The following is a 17,823-nucleotide window of genomic DNA, read 5'->3' as shown; positions in this document are numbered from 1 at the left end:
AGCTGAAAAATTATTCAACTGGAGGGAAGTATCCTAAGGAGATATCGCCGTGGGCATACAAGCAACAACGGATATAAGGCTGCCAGGAAAAACAGCCTTCAAACGTTGTTTTATCTCGACTCATCGAATAACTCAGCCAGGGTCTCTTTATCGCTGGGGGGGGGGGGGGGAGGTCAGTGGGTCTTGGTGTGTCAAAATTAACAACAGCAATAGGAAAACAAACTTACACGCAAGCTCAACCTGATAGGAAAGGACAATCTTAGATTTTATTACATTAACACTGCTAGCTCCCGAGAAGAGAGGAAAAAAGAAGGAGTCGATTTAACTGGAAAGGAAAGAAATCTTGTTAGCCAGCCTGTCGAGACCGGAATATGGCTGTGAATGGAAGTACGGATAGCTCCGCCCATGTGGAAAATCTTCGCTCGTTGTACATGAAGTTTGAACTCGCCGAGGGAGTCTGTCTTTCCATCATGTCAGTGTTAACTGTATCCGCCAACATTTTACTCCTGATAGCAATATGGAAAGACCCCGAGAAAAGCTTTCGCTCGCCAACTACGTATTTCATAATTGGGCTTGGAATAGCGGACCTTTTGACCGGCGCAACAACCGAACGAATTTTCGCAGTATTTTACATCATGCGTTTTCTGCGCGGACCCAAAAACATCTCGCATTGATTTCTCGTCTGTACGATGTGGGACAATCAATTGCAACCGTGACCACCCAGTTTGTGTGGCTGTATGCAGACCTTCCCCTAGAGGGAGTGTATTATATATTTATGGCTCTACGGATTAGAGATCTGTTACTGTTACTCAAGGTGGCACTGGATGTTTTTATTTATGCTTGGCGATTGCCGGCTTATCGACAGGCGTTGAAAAAGTCGTTGACCAAATCCACGAGCCAAGTGGAACCTCGACGTCAATCGAAAGAGATTAAACTACAGGAAATGTAAAAGGTTCTTTTAACATACACTAGGGTGATTTGCTCTTGAAACGGTAGAGTTAAGGGCCTTTAAAATTAATTTCAGTATTTGTATATAATTCTTGATTACAATCTTCATGTAAAACGCTGTATATGCATGTATATAATGATTCGTTTTGTTCTGTAACTCAAGCTAGTAAAAGCATAATTTTCGCCATAGTATTTTATTGCGAAATACATCTGAAGTCTAAAGTCAAAATAAAATATTATAAACATGCAGTAAAATTGTAGTTTCCTTCAGAAAACAAAATGTTGCGTTGGTTGGCATGTGCCATTCATCAGGCATAGCTGTTCACTTTTCATTTCAGTAGGATACCAAAACTGTAATTAATTTTTGACTTCTGAACATTTTTGCGTATAGGTGTTTTTTCCGGTGCATATTTTGGATCGAGCAAATAAAAAGTCTGTTGTACTCTCCTCCAAACGATCTAAAAGATCCCACACGATCCAAAAGATCCCACACGATCCAAAAGATCCAAAAGATCCCACACGATCCAAAAGATCCCACAACGATTCGAACGATCGAAAAGATCCAAAAGATCAAAAAGATCCCACACGATCCAAAAGATCCAAAAGATCAAAAAAATCCCACACGATCCAAAAGATCTCAAACGATCCAAAAGATCTACACGATCCCAAAGATCCCAAACGATCAAAAAGATAAAAAAGATCCCAAAAGATCCAAAAGATCCAAAGATCCCAAAGATCCCAAACGATCTTAAAGATAAAAAAGATCCCACACGTTCCGAAAGATCCAAAAGATCGATCCAAACGATTCAAAAGATCCAAAAGATCCCACACGATCCAAAAGATCCCAAACGATCCAAAAGTTCCCAAAGATTCCAAACGATTCAAACGATCCAAAAGATCCACACGATCCCAAAGATCCCAAACGATCTAAAAGATCAAAACGATATTAACGATCCCAATAACCGGGCTCAGAATTTTAAAAGCAGGCCACACGTAATGTTTGCAACCCTTCTGTTTGACTCGCATAGCCGTGTTTACTGCCTGGAGATACTCTCAATAGCAATTTTATATTCATCAGTTATATTTCACCTTTCTATTGCGTTCGTTGATAACACTGTTTCACGTTGTTCTCTCTGCACTTGGCCAAATTTGATGTTTGAAAAGGTTTCAGCTACCTCCCCGAGTCATCCAACCCTTCAAAAACATAAGTGACGTCAAACCCTAACGCTTTCTCTAATTTGCCAGAATTACAGAAATTTTAGCCGCAAGTTTCTTCCGCCATCTTGTTTTACAGCGAAAACGTTTGCTCGATCCCACATGCAGTTAACTGGTTCCCAGTCTCTTTGCAATTTATGTAGACTGCACCAAGACGGCCAAGTGTAGTTCCACTGTCCACGAACTTGCTCAAAAGCATAATGGACTAAAGCTTTTTATGTAGTTTATGAGATTCAGTTGGGCATCTTTGATTAGCTTTGATTACCTTCTCCCATCGTAAAGCCACGTCTGTTCGCTTAACGCTACAACCCAATAAAACCTAATGAAACGATTAGTTACTTTATTCCAATCCTATAAATGGTCGTGCACTGAGGCTGAGTTGCATAAGAACGAGGCTAGACTGCGACTGACCTCGTTCTCGTGCATTTTAATTGCCCGAGGATGCTCGGTCCAGTTTTCCTCACTAACTATAAAAGGCCCTCTAAATGATTTTAACAAATCCCCTGTGGAATATTTTTTTCTCCCTGTGATAGGGATTATGTCGCAGCGAAAATACGCCGAACCCAAGAAATTAAAGGCTTATACCTTTACCATACGGAAGGAAATATTGATGTTCGATAATGTGTTTTTAAAGGTCATTTTGGCCGAATTCGGGGAATTTGTTATTGCTTAAACCGTAGGACGAGCTCTTTTTGTTGTCGTCCGTTTTTCGGGCTCGAGAAAAACTCTGGTGGCTTTTTGGCTGTCCTTCTGAGAGTTTTGTATCGAATTTTTGCGGCATATCAATGTTTCACCAGATCTGTTACAGTGGGATTCACGATAGAAGGCTGTCAGTCACATGACATTATATATTCATATGGATCCATGCTGCCACCTGACCACAGTTCTACTATGTCAACGTTCTTGATGTTTTCCAATTTTAATTAAATTGAACACTTCTCACAATGCTCTCTCTGTGTGATAAAAAACTGCACTTTGGGCAAATTTACATTGTTGCACAAACGTGTCATTTTTCGCGCGTCAAACGGAAAAGTCTCCTCACGCGATACCCCATTTTGCAACGTCATTCTAAGTTTTCTCAAAGTTCCTTTTTGTGAAGTTGTTAGAATAAGCGCAAATGACCTGTCATGCCGTAGCAGCTGGTACAACACTTTAATGTAAAGGTGAGCAAACCTATTCTTGAAGTTAATTACTCTCCTTAATAGAATGTCAGTTTTCAAAAAAGTGTATGTTATTTTTAATTTTATTACCGATGAAGTGCTTTTTGCTTTTTGGAATGAGAGTACAGCATGCTTTTGTAAATGCATCGGAATAAAACTCTATAGGCAAAAATGTTCAGAAGTTAAAATTTAATTATTGTTTTTGTCTCCTGCTGAAATGAAAAGTGAACAGCGATGACTGGCGAATTGGCACATGCCAAACCAGACAACATTTTGTTTTCTAAAGGAAACAACAATTTTACTGCATATTTATAATTATAATATTTTATTGTGACTTTAGACTTCAGATGTATTTCGCAATAAAAAACTATGGCAAAAATTATGTTTTTACTATAGTTTGAGTTACTCAACAGAATGAATCATTTATATACATGTACAGCGTTTTCGTGACGATTATTATCAAGAATTATATACAAATACTGAAATTAATTTTAAAGGTCCTTAACTCTACCGTTTCAAGAGCAAATCACTCTAGTGTATGTTGAAAGAACCTTTTACATTTCCTGCAGTTTAATTTCAGTCGATTGACGTCGAGATTGACAATTTAAAAACACGGGTTCCACTCGACTCGTGGCTTCGCTGTCAAGATAAGGTCTCACTTGGTTGAAAAAAGGAGAAATTCTTGATCCAAAAGGAACCATTTGTCGAAGTAATCTCTTAGCAGCTTGGCAAAAGTCTCTTCTGTATAAAGAATACAGGAAAGGGTTTGCAGAAGATTGCACAAAAAGAAAAACCAATGAGATCTTCTCGAGAAGGCGCAAGCCCTTAGCATCGAGAATTTGAAATAAAAACAGAAAATTAAGCAAACAACGGGGAAACCAACAAACTAGAAATATAAGGACAACGATTAGGCAGGAAATTGTTTTTCTGCGGCTTTCCTTCGGTTTCAAGTCCCCCTTGCTTTGACTTCTTTCGCATTGCACTTTTCGATGCTGATTTCTTATGGCTTTTGTAATCATAATATTTACGATGAATAAAATCGCCATCGGTAGAATAATCATTACTGATACCACGACTATGTCAAAGATAGATTCACTGCGAGATTCGTCTTTAAGAAAGTCCACATTTGCAGCGTTCAATATCGGTTTTATGAAGGAAAATGGAATGGGTAATAGCCAAATTGCCGACAAAATATTGAGGACTGTGCGCTGGTTTATCTTGCACTGATAGCGTAGTGGTTGAATCACCGCTACATATCTATCATAAGTAATCCCAAGCAGACTCAAAACGGACGCTAGCCAAACGTAGTCCTTCACAGCGTCTAAGAATCCACAAGTTCCACTGTCCACGTTATGCAAACTAAAATCCTTGGAGCAGCTTGTACAGAAAGCACAATGGCCTGGAATCACGAAGGTCGCGACAAAAATATCAGCAAATCCGAGACTCACCAAAAATATGTTCATGAAGCACCTTCGAAGCTTTGGCGTAGCCAAGAACACTACACAGCAAAACGTATTTCCAACGAGAATGGCGAGTCCTAAAACAGCATAAACGATTAAAAATGCTTCGTCTAATGCTTTGCTGCAGTGATAGTTTTTGCTACTATCTGTAAGTCGATCAGAAGAGTTTGCCTCCTCCAAAGTCTTCATTTCAACCAATGAAAATGAAAACTGCTGTACCTGATCGTTGTAAAAAGTGAATTTGACCTTCGTGTTTTTTTTCCTTTGAAGAAAAGCTGGCAGCAATCGAGATGAGTTCAGTGCCGCTCTGTAATGAAAAGACAGGTGGTTTGCTTTGCGGAATGAAGCATATTTGTTTTGGCCACGACTCTAACAGGGAGTTAAAACAAGTCTTTATTAATTCATTTACGTCTCTACTGATCAAGCAGCCAATGGTATAAGCTTAAACTATATTTACATTAAATTGTCATCTTATTTGACTTTAAACAGCAAAAATTAGACAAATCCAGTTGGCGTGCATTACTGAATTTAATCTAACTCCGATGTTAACTCTCTTTGGCTTTGTAACGAGTGTCGTTTAAATGAACGCCTCTGTTTGTTTTCAAAAAAACTAGCTCGATACAAAAGAAGTTTTACCCAGTTAATGATTTCGTGGACGCTGTGCTGTATATCATTGGAAACTGAAATGACCATGAAAGATTCTAATTTTAGCGATAGCGAAAAATGACATATTAATATTATTTTTATTGCATTGGGTGTTTCTCAAAAAAGAAGCGAAGTGTTAATGACTATTCGTTAGCAAACGAACAAAACAAATTAAAAATGGAAAATTTCCACCTGGCTCTGTGTGAATAAAGCATATTAGTGAATTCAAACCGTTTCAATACGTATGTAATATAGGTTTTGGTAGTTCTTTTTTCATATTGTTTATGTTATTCCTAAAAAAATAATAACATCTTAAAGGGAACATTAATGTTTCTGCAACCAGTAAGGCTACGCAACACCGTGCCTTTCTTTAAAAGGTTTATACCAATATGTATTATTAAAAAACATATTGCAACCTGGTTTATACAAACACCAAAGGGACACGCAAAAGTGCCCATGTTATTCGACGGGTTCCGAAGAGTGAGGTTCCAATGCAGAAACGTTAAAGATTTTTGAACGAAAAAATATAAAACGCTTAAAAGTAATAAAATATTTAAAAATTAAAAATTAATTTTTGAGCTACAAACTCAAAACAAAACCCTTGTCACACCTTTTCCAGAGTATGATCATATCAGCCATTGACACTTTCAACGTAAGATAAAATCAGCCAAAAATAGCCTTCTTTTAAAAAATAAAGTCCATTGTTACATTGCAAATTAAACTATTTCCACATGAAATATCTTTAATTATTCATGAAGATGAGTAAATAATCGAAAATGTTCGGTGTAAGTTATGTAAACACAAACATTTTACAACAGTTGAATCGCGCAACAGGAATGCAAATCAAGCCTGAAGGTAGAGAAAGGTACTCAGCATGCCTTAACCCTTTCATTCGCGAATTTTCCCCCAAAAACGCGTTTTTTAACCGTTAAAGCGAGTTTTTAGGATCTATGATCCTAAACTTTGCTAGAAAAGCACTTTTTCTCACTGCAGCAACATTTTGATAAAGATTCCATGTAAAAATGTACAATATTTCACTTTGGTGCATGCACATAAGCCAAAATATGGACTTTTTTGCGGAACCGTTCCTTTCCTTTCGTTTTTACGGGTTTCTTATTCTTGTTACTTTCTACGCTTCATATCCTTACTTCTGGCCGAAAAAAGTTTTGACGTAATCATTGGAAAACCTTGAAAAGGGACCTTGAAAAAATACAGGTGTATTGGCCTGTTTAGGCACCGATTTTGCACCAAAAACGGATCGTGTTTTTCTTAGCTCTGTCAGATTGCAACCGATATTCAAAATGAACAGTCCTATAGAAAGGTTAATCCTAGCTCTATCAGCTGCTTATCACAAAAATCCACTTACGTGGCTTATTGATGACGTCACAAGTGGTTCAATGACCGCGCCTTCAAATAACGCCAAATGTGCGTTTGGGAGTGAAAAGGTTAAGTAAAAAGTAAATCCTTTTCCTTGCAGACAACGTAGCTCAAAGAACCTTTTTTTTGGCCGGGGGGGGGGGGGGGTGGGTGGTACAGACAGCATTGGCGCGGAGAAGGAAAGTCATCGAAGGAGGGACCGTCCCACTAACCCTTCCTCAATCCCACTCAAGCTTATTCCCCTTCCCAGTGCTCTCTCTATCCCAGATCGCTTCTTTTGAACTGTGATGCACAGGGAATATAAAGCAACTTGAATTTTTACAACGGCTTTGCTTAATCTTTGGGTTGCTTCGTTGCTATTCGCGACCCAACGTACCACTCACTCGCCCTGAGTATTAGTCGTAGACAATTAATTTATTTGCAACCAATGTATACAATTGATGTTCCAAAATATTAAATATGGGTTCTAAACCAAGAGAGGATCCTTCCTTGGTCTACCCTCAATACAGTAAAACCCTTCCTTACGACACGTTTGTATTGAAACTTTCTTTTGGCACGAAAATAAATGTTCAGCCACTTTCTTGGTTCTTGGTAAATTCAGACGATCGGTTGATTAAGGAGGTCTCCACTGTATTTGCGAAACGTTTGATTTTGCTCCTTGTGAAATACTTTTTGGCGGAAAGAGACAAAGACAAATTTCAAGGTGAACAGAATATTAGAGTTTCACTGGCAAACTTTAACAGCTGCAACTGACAAACTCATGCAGCATTGTTGATATTCATAATTCATGTTCTATACAATCTGACAAGTAACAATGATAGCTACACTTAAAACTTTCGATTTTTCAAGCGGCTGCAGAGGCTATAATAATCACAAGAGAGCCTCACGTAGGGTTACTTCATGTGAAACTGTATGACAGAGTGCATCATTAAACAGGAAAAACAGCACTTAACTTAGATGAATTCGAAAACTCACGAATCAGTAATTCAACTGCTGTTTAAAATGCAGAATTTGCATTAGATTGTTTGAAATTTTCGGGCTTTTCCAGTTTCCTTCCCACATTTAAAACAGTCAAATCTGGTCCTCAGGATCAAAAGATTTTGTTATGTTAATAATCCTAACTCCTTTTAACTTTTGATTGCGTAGGCTTCAAAATCTACGACAGAACTTTAGAATAATGATAATACAACCTTTTGTGTCCTATTCATGCCTTTCAAGCAGTGTGGTACTCTTGATCCATATATTGTTTAATCAAGTGCGAGTTCATTAAAGCGCTAAATACATTGAAATAAAAAGCGAAATAACAAGCAATTTTCAAGTGTCGATTGAGAAAATGATATCGTTACACATTTCCTGAACGGACAAGATAAAAAAGACCCCTCCATGTTCGCTTCTATTTGATTTTCCCCGCTGGATAAAATTAATAAATGTACTATTTACATTGGTAGTTGTAGCTTTACCTGATATTAACTGTCCGAGATTAAAATTGAATTTTAAAAAGGCTCAAATGTAATAAATATACGCGCATTGTTATCTCACCAAAGAAGAAATAATTAGGGATGTAATCTCTGTTCCCCCTTTTATTATTGTGACTTTTAATTTGCCTTTATATTACAGTGCGGGAGAAATGTTCCACAGTCTTAATTGTGTTACAAAAGGGGAAAAAATACACAAAAAGCGGCGAAGCTTCATTGAATGCACAACTGTGTACTTTTCAGCTTTTTTTACTGTACAAAAGGTTCCCAAACGTTAAAGAGATACCGTTGAGGAAAAACTACATCAAATATATCAAAAGAAGATCAGGTTTGGCGCAATAAAAAGTGCATTTTCCTAGCACATCGGTCATTTCGAATTTAATAAGGCCGGATGTTATTTTTGCCAACAATGGAGTTCATTTAGTATTGAAAAAAAAAAGATAAAGGATGGCTCGTAACTTAAGATGCTACGAATAAAAGTCTGAAAAGTAGGCTCTTTGAGGGATTTATCTGATTGATAGCCGATATCATGTCAATTGTAATACCAAAGATTATTAACCTCACTATAAGCTGTAGTTATCACGTCCGTAAATCAGTATGTTGTCATATTCCGATCTGAGCAAACACGTTCAAGCAAACATTCTACAAAGAGGCGTATTACATAGAGATGAGCAGTCACATAAACATGAACACCTCTCATGTTGGGACGGCTACCAACGTATCATTTCACGCAACAAAAGGATTTTTGGGCCTGCCATGCAACCTGACATTAGATATGATCTTCTGGGTCGTAAACGGCGTCCTTGCTGCCCTCATTTTGGCGGGAAATAGCCTGGCTTGCGCGGTGTTCCTGAAAACGCGCCATCTACGTCGCAGCTACATGAACATCTATCTAGTGAGCTTGGCCATTTCAGACATATGTATGGGTGCACTGGTTATGCCTTTTTACTCCGTATTTTGCCAGGGATGTAAATATTCGCTGACTCAGCACTGCTGGCTGATCAGAGCGCTCAAGGGAGTCACATTTGGAGCAAATATACTCAATTTGCTGACTATTTCACTCGACCGACACGAAGCCTTCTTCAGCCCTCTACGTTATGCCTCTAGTATGACAAAGAAGAAAATGACTTTAATTTTGACAGCAGTTTGGGGAATACCAGTTCTTGTTACCGGCGTAAGAAATATCTGGCAGCACAGTAAATTTAAAGACGAAGCATTGCACATTGACAGAATTTACTCAAATATCCTTATCTTTATTTTTGTCATATTCCCTTTCTTTTTATTACTGGTGATTAACTTCAGGATCCTGTACGTTATCAAAAAACAAGTTCAAAGAATCCAGGCCGCCAATTCTACCAATATGCGTTTAAGTTTTTCAAGAAGAAACAGCCGTATAGCAGTAAACAATGTTAAAAAACTGAAAGGCACTTTAGCGTGTGTTGTAGTAGTGTTAGTTTACATCTTATGCTGGCTTCCTCGTATTTATTACAATTTTTGCTTTCTGTTTCGCCGTGCAGATTTAGTCAGTCCAATACTAATCCAGTTATCCTTGTTTTTCCTGTTTCTTCAATCGTCTTTAAACCCATTTATTTACTCATTTTACAGAGTAGAGTTTCGGCAAGCTGCCATTCGTTTACTGCGATGTCAAAACTCATCGGATGATAATATATCTGTAATTATGGTTTCATCCCGAAAAACAAAATAATGGACTTGTCAAGACGATATAATGCTTTGAAGCTGTAAATAAACTGACGTAAACCTTACGAAGTAAAACTAATAATGATAATAATAAACTATGTAAAATAATTATTCATTATTCTCACACAAATGATAACGATTTAAGGCCGAGCTAGCAAACATGGTCGACCGACACTGCGCCGATAGCGTTAAAATTTGTCTTCGGAGTTTTTAAGATAAATTCCAATTAATTGACCAAAACGTTAATAAATCAAATTTAAATTGTGGGACCGTGTGCATGCTTGCTTTAGTGGGTACTTTTCCTAGCTTGGAGCAAAGCAGGTGTTGCCATAGTTAGTAGAAGGGTCCCCTCAACTAACTATGGTTTTACATAGGGCTATCTTATTTTGTCTGATCCATAAATTATCAGTGTTGGTGGGAAAATATCCAAAACATTATGGGTTTTTTTCGGCTTCACCTTTGACACATATTATTTACCGTCTTTTCAAAAGCACGATGTACTAACCATCAAATTGCTTACAATTCTTAAACCAATAGCCTAGAGTGCAAAGTACTATAAGTCGAGCATTTAGTCTCAATAGCTTCCAAGTGTCGGGTTTTGCATTACAATTGAAAACTTCATTGTATCGCCTTCAAATTTCCGTTTGTTCAGTTAGAATAATGCGATTGGCTATAAATTTGGCGGGAAATTGCTGTAAACACCTGCACATTGAAAATTGGCGATTTTGAAAATGCGCACGTCCTTGTATTAAAAACCCGAATTTCTACTTTTGGTGAGATGGAAACAAACAGTTTATTTGCTTTTTATAAACGAGGGGGGGGGGGGGTAAGAGGGGCACTTTCGTCGGCGCACTTTAAACATTGATTTTAACGGTTTGCGGTTGAATCTTAATTGATTTGACGGTTACTGAGAAATGGTCTGTTGAAGTCTTTTATAATTTGGAAACATGATAATGGGTTGTAAGATAATTAATTTCAAATGTTGAACGTATCCTTTGCGCGCGCGTGCGGTGATAAAGTATTACCCGTAGAAACTCAAACAAAACTGCTCTTCTAAGCCCAAATGTAAGCACATCCCTCCTTTTCAAGATGATAGGTCGATACAACTTTACAAACAGCAAAACAATTATTCCAAGATAACCCCCTCCCCCTCCGATACCCATATGAAGCAGATATGAGCTTGAAAACCACCACAGACCTAGAGCAATAACAACGAGAACGGTGTTAAACAAAAGATTTAACGAACAGTGTGCAATGGTCTGCAAATACAATACGTAGTTTGGAGAGTGTGGACAGCGACGGCAAAGTTTTCATATCTCAGTTTAAATCCAACAATGCCGGGTCCGAAGTGTTTACGCTTTAAGCTGGAAGATAGTTCTGACACCTATACACATGCATCAGCGTCGCCGTAGTTAATTAATCGTCCGTTTCACCCAGGCTATGGCGGTGAAATGACTGCGTGAATTTGCGTCATGTGTAGGTCTCTTATCTTAGGTTTGTTTGTCATGACGCAAGCGCTTCTTATGCTGTTAACCAAAAAAGGGATGACTATACTGATCACTATTGGTCGAATATAGCCATCTCTATTGACAGACAATTTCAAAATTACACAACATCATTGTAGATACTGTTTCAGAACATGACAAATACAGGATGATATGGAACGGTGCATGCTTACATCTGGAGGTTAGACAAAATAGAATCTAAAATCACATTTAATTATAAATAGAGCAAGAGTTATGTAATTTTCGAAGTATTTCCATTTTTATCAACAAAGTACACATGCAAGAGTAAAGGATATAAACGTTGTTTATTATCGTGTATACAGTAAAACTTTCTAAATTATAAAGAAATGTTTATAATCATAGCTAAGTTGTAGACCATTACGAGCTTGAATAATATGGAAAAGAAATAAGTTATTCAGGTACCGTATATGAATAAAGATTACAATTAACACTGTTAAACGTTTCCTTTTGAAAAGAAACTTAAAACACATACTACACGCTTAAATTTAATACTTTTTAAACAAAGATGATTAAATTCGCAGTACTTATCTTTCGAAGTTTCTAAGAGCACAAAACACCGGCGGTGGGTTTCTTAATCTAAATTAAATAACATCATTATTATTCTGTTTAGTACCACCTTTTTCTCTTCTTTTTAGTCAAAACCACGTTTACAAGACAATGAAAAATAATAATAAAAATTAACTTATATTGCGCAAGTATAAATAGGAGATTTTCACCTGCGCATTACAATGTCTGCAAAACATTAAAACAACTAAAAAAAACTTAAAAAAGTACTTAACATCCTAAAATACTTCTTGGTGCAATTGCAAATTCTAGTTAATAAAAGTAAAAATTAGCTAAAAAAAGGCTTCCGAAACAAGACGGAAAACATTCTCACTACAATATGGGCTTTTATCTTTTTCCCCGTCTAAAGTTAAAAAAGGCAAATTCTGAGTGCATTTCCGTGGCCAGCTGCAATTAATTTCCGTCTTTTTTCTTGATGATTCACTATGAGTCATTGCTAAAATTAAATTTAATTCATAGAAGAACGACCGAAATACGCGATCAACTCACTCCTAATTTTTTAAACTTGACTTCAGTTACTCTCCGTGGAAAGTTCTTGTCACCGTAACATTTCAACCATGTCCCATATCGTTTTATCTAAATATCTGGCGGCGATGTAGTTAAGATGTGAAGGCGGTAATTTTCTCCAATAATTAGGCAAACGCATACATCAAAATTAAGTAGAATATCGGGACATTTCATTGGCTTAAAAAGTGAGATATTTCAGCAGTCTTCTGATATTATACACTGACATGTAATACCACTGAGTCCATTATTTACCTAGCTTAATTGATAGAACACATTCAGTATCTTCGCTCAGCCAAAAGGAGCCGAAAAGTCATTACTCTGAACGGAATGGAAGCGGTTAAAACTAGTAAACCAACTCAAATCACCCCTCTCTGCAACGAGACTTTGGAAATGGTTTTCTGGATTCTGTATGGCAGCGCGGGCATTGTTATATTGGCGGGAAACCTCTTTACTTTCCTGGTCTTCGTCACAACGAAAAGGCTTCGACGAAGCTACATGAACATTTTCTTAGTTAGCTTGGCAGTAGCTGATATTATGATGGCGGTTTTTGTTGTTCCTGGATATGCCGTTTTCTGTAACGGCTGCAAATATGATCTGTCCAAGCACTGCTGGTTGATGGCTGGACTAAAAGACATTGCCTTTGGAGGAACAGTGTTTAATTTAGCTGCGATATCTTTTGACAGATTCCTGGCGGTGCTACGTCCTTTACACTACCACAACTATATGACAAAGAGAACCGTCAGCTTTATTTTGGTTGGGGTCTGGGTTTTAAGTTCTATTGTTGCTCTTTTACGTAACGTATGGCTTCACACAGAGTCCGAAGAGGAGGCGCGAAAAATAGACAAGATTTACAACAGTACATTGATCTTCGCCTTTGCCTTGTTGCCTATTCTTGTCATTCTTGTGATTAATGTAAAGATAATCAAAGCGATACGACGGCAAAATCAACGTGTGCGCCAAGAAAGAAATAGCGTGAGCGAAGCGAGAACAGAACAGGACACTAGATTTGAAAGAACAAAAGCCAGGAAGGGAACAATATCGTGCGTTTTAGTCGTGTTCGTTTTTCTCGTTAGCTGGCTGCCATTAGCTTTTGTCAATTTTAGTTTCGTGCTCGGCAGGCCTGATTTAGTCAGTGATGTTTTAGTGAAGATTGCATGGTTGTTGCTATTTATGCAATCTTCTGCCAACCCGTTTATTTATTCGTTTTGCAGATCGGATTTCAGGCAAGCTGGGCTTGCCTTAATTTGTTGTAAATTTACAGGATCTAGAAGAGTCGCCACTACGTCGCTTAATGATCTCAATATTTAATTAGCAATAGCTAACACCTGCTGAAACGACGTTTGCACTGGAGGAAATGTTTTCGGATTCATTTATCTTTCTGAATTCACCGACATTTAAAGCGGGGACAGTGGTGTCACCATATGATTTAGCGTTACTTGAAAATGCCATAAACGTGTTGGTATTAATTGAAAAAAGCACTAATAGTGGCCTGACATTGCACTAGAGGAAATGTTTCCTGATTCACAAATCATTCTGGATTCACCGACCTATAAAGGGACAGTGTCACCATAATTTAATGGTACTTGAAAATGCCAAAAGGTGTTGGTATTAATTAGAAATCCACTTATAGTGGCCTGACATTGCTAAAATGTACTTTACTAGTCAGGAAAATTGTAAAAAGGTGGTTTGGCTATGCACGGATAGGCAGTAGTGGCCTCAACTTTGAAAAAGTCGGGCCGACGTTAACAAGTTTGACAGTGCTACATGAGGGAAAATCACTTATAAACCATTGATTACATTTATTCACACCCATGTTGTAGAATAAATATATGCCTTTCTTTGTTGTTCAAAGGTTATTTCGTTGATCACTGAGTGCACCCTCATAATTCAATCATATTTTACACAAAAACTTATAAGAATTCTCGTCATACTGCCCATTTAAGGCAGTCAATAAATTTATAAACACCCCTCTGTAACAGACCCAGTGAAACCCGACCCAGTGGATTATTTCCATCTACCCAGTGAAAATTTAGTCTCCCCGGTACCCAGCGAATTTTTCGATTTTACCCGCCTATTTTTGTGCTTCCCCAGTGACTGTGCGTTGTGACTTATGTCGAATAAACCTATACAGAACGAGCCCAAATAAGCCGACCCAGTGGGAAATTGGCCAACCCAGTGACCTTTTCAGATTCCACTGGGTCTGTTACAGAGGGGTGTTTATAAGCGTTTCCACTAATTGTATTCGACTTTTAAACCCCGAAAGACAACAAATGCCACCCAAAGATGGGTATAGAACAAATTCAGATACTACTACACAGAAGTTGGGATGAAGGATGAAAAAGAAGTACTTCCGAAAAGTGGATATTTGCTTTTAGTGGCGCGCGCTGATTGGCTACTCAAACTCCGAATATCCTTTGCCATTCACCTCCGAGCAACTCGCGCGCGAAAACTACACTCGTTAACAGAATAACCTGATCAAAAGTCATCCTTTTGGGATATATTACCTCACTGCTTAAGTGTATACTAACTATTCACCTCAGTGTCGGTGGCTAGTGGTGGATATTCACCTTGCCGCTTCGTGGCTCGGTAAATATCCACCACTAGCCATCTCCACTTCGGTGAATAGTTGTTAACTAGTCTGATTCCCGAAAGCATCACGGAGGAGTTTCAAAAGCAATCACAGTACTATGGCATCAGAAACTGAGCTTGTATCAACTGCAAGATGAAAAGAAAAAACCCTAATGTCTGCAACCTTCACCCGGGAGAAGTCGTTAAATGAGCACGTCACGGAGATTTCACAGATTTTTTGTCTATACCGTATTTACTCGAATAAGCGCCGCCCCCGAATAACCGCCGCCCTCGAATAAGCGCCGCATTTGGGACAAAAAAGTCAATAAGCGTCGCCCCCGAGTAAGCGCCGCAGTCCCGATGCGGCGCTTATTTGATGAATTTCGTTTAACTATAAGTGGCACTACAAAGCAACTCTAAAACAAGCTTCAACATTTCTTTTCATCAAGAGCGACGTTTTGCAGTTCAAAGTGATTGATTTACCTCTTGCTCATTAGTTTTTCTATTCAACATTCTTACAATACGTAGTTCTGTAAATGTTATGAACGCTGCAAACTTTGTCAGGATAGCTAGCGCTTCTTATGTCACAGCAAGAGACGAATACTGACAACAAAAAACGCTCTTTTCAGTTACTGTAAAAGATAAAAAATTTTGTGGCGTCCAAATTTTAAATAAGCGGCTCCCTCGAATAAGCGCCGCACTTGAGGGACGAAAAATTTATTCGAGTAAATACGGTATTGCTCTGAAATTAGTGGTAGGCAACTTAACCCATGAAAAACACTGTCTTTGAACATCTTAAGGAAGATACTGTATAACCTTAATTTGCGAATAGAAATCAAGCTACGGCTATAAATATCGATTTTTTAAAGACGCGCGGAAACAACTTGAAAAGTTAAGCTTTAATTTTTCAAGTTGCAACCCATTTCCATCCTAGCCATCCGCAGCCAAAGACGCTTGTTAACAGTTTCAGTGCTCTAATATAGCAATTTGTAATAAAAATGGACTATTATTTTTAGGTTTCCTGCGGAAAAATATAAATTTTGGCTGCTCAAAAGTCTCGTAAAAACCGTGACAAAGCCTTTTAAGTATAATAGCAGCGCCGGATTCGTCCACAATTGTGAAAACGGCGCAACGAATATTAATGCAGCGAAATGTTCCCGATTCGTTTCAAATCAGGCAAAGTTTCCTCCTATGTAAACGTGGTCTCATTAACTGGACATTTGCAGAAAGAACATTTCGAATTAAGGTGGCTCGACCCAGTTTTTTTTCTAGCGATACCTAACAACTTTGAAACCCTCATACTTAAAGGGATTGATGTCAATGACATATCTACTATATCACATGGATTACACATAGACTGAACTACAATATGATATAAATTTTTGGGAGATCGGAATGAATATCACGTGACCATGACGTCACACAGGTTTTTGCTCTGAATCGAATTTCAGCCCTTAACCGCATTTTCTCTCGAGATCCTCCAGGCTACGTATACCTTGGGTGTTTGCCTTCAGCTCTGCGGAGTTTCATCGAAATCTACAAGAGGAATTTTGAATTATCTTGGAATTTGTTTTCAGATGGTATAATTTATGCGTAAAATAAAGATACCAACAGGTGGTATCACTTAAACTCTCGGCGATTTCTCAGCCATCAGTTAAAATTTAACCAATTTCTCAGCTATCAATAAATTTTGCGTACTTAGATCTCAGCTATCGGTTAAAAAACGCTTCGTTTCCCAGTTGACAGTTACAATTTCGACCATATCCCAGCTATCAATTATTAGTAGAAACTCAGCTGTGTTCTATTGGAAATCCGTGAATCTGATTGGTTCTCCCACTGATTTCTATTCGCCGATAGAAAACAGTCGCGCGCTCGCGTAGCTCTTTAAGCGGTAAATTTTCTTGATTTTTGTCTTCAAAGTGCACAATATGTATGTTTTGGACTGCAATCCGTTAGAGTTTCTACTAAAACAATTAGACTACTCGCCCTCGTTTTCTATGAGCGATAGTCAACTCGGCTGCGCCTCGTTGACTATTTTAACAATAGAGTGTTTCTGTCGAGGAACTATTTAACAATTAGACGGCAAGCTCGAGGTTTCTATCGGCTGATAGTTGGCGAGGAGCGAAGCCCCGAGTCAACTATCAAAAGCCGGTAGAAACCGAGAGCGAGCCGTCTAATTGTGTTAGCATAACCCACTGACCGATCTATTAAACTCAGAATATCACTAGAATTGATTTATTGAAGGTTTTGATTGATAAAATTATGCGAAAACTAAGCGCGCGCTCCGAGAGCCTTGTACGGATCGATAGTAGGCACCTGTGTAGCCAATCAGATTGCGCGATTACCGATAGTAGGTCAGTGTGGTTATGCTAACGGCTGATAAATAAAGTTTTATGTATGTATGTATGTATGTATGTATGTAAAACAAATATTAGCCCGAGAAGCGAAGCTTCGAGGGCAAATATGCTAGTTTTAAGAACATCAAATTTCCAAGGGGCAAATATCAGACCGATAGTTCCGAGACAGAAACACTCTATTGTCTTTATTGTTCACCACTAAATTATCTTCCGCGCGCACATACAAAAACAAGCATCGTGAATAATTTTTACTTTTGGGGGTAAAAAACTCAATTGAAAGCCGACATTTGACAAACGAAACAAAACCAGACGAGAAACTCACC

General features: G+C 38.2%; 3 protein-coding genes across 3 annotated transcripts; 2 read left to right on the top strand and 1 right to left on the bottom strand.

The window, feature by feature from the left end:
• Nucleotides 1-3,546: 3,546 nt before the first annotated feature.
• LOC144633078 (histamine H2 receptor-like) lies at nt 3,547-5,183 on the bottom strand. Its single transcript, XM_078491856.1, has one exon. It carries the CDS (start codon nt 4,970-4,972, stop codon nt 3,878-3,880), a length of 1,095 nt encoding a protein of 364 aa, XP_078347982.1. The 5' UTR covers nt 4,973-5,183; the 3' UTR covers nt 3,547-3,877.
• A 3,798-nt stretch (nt 5,184-8,981) lies between these two features.
• On the top strand, nt 8,982-10,139 carry LOC144633935 (D(1A) dopamine receptor-like). Its single transcript, XM_078492865.1, has one exon. It carries the CDS (start codon nt 9,056-9,058, stop codon nt 9,983-9,985), a length of 930 nt encoding a protein of 309 aa, XP_078348991.1. The 5' UTR covers nt 8,982-9,055; the 3' UTR covers nt 9,986-10,139.
• Nucleotides 10,140-12,658: 2,519 nt separating this feature from the next.
• LOC144632983 (histamine H2 receptor-like) lies at nt 12,659-14,411 on the top strand. Its single transcript, XM_078491740.1, has one exon. It carries the CDS (start codon nt 12,903-12,905, stop codon nt 13,881-13,883), a length of 981 nt encoding a protein of 326 aa, XP_078347866.1. The 5' UTR covers nt 12,659-12,902; the 3' UTR covers nt 13,884-14,411.
• The last annotated feature ends 3,412 nt before the right edge of the window (nt 14,412-17,823 follow it).

Source organism: Oculina patagonica, chromosome 12, assembly GCF_052425735.1.
Source record: "Oculina patagonica isolate OP01 chromosome 12, crgOcupat, whole genome shotgun sequence".
Lineage (NCBI taxonomy): Eukaryota > Metazoa > Cnidaria > Anthozoa > Scleractinia > Oculinidae > Oculina > Oculina patagonica.
This window is presented reverse-complemented; position numbering and strand designations above follow the sequence as displayed.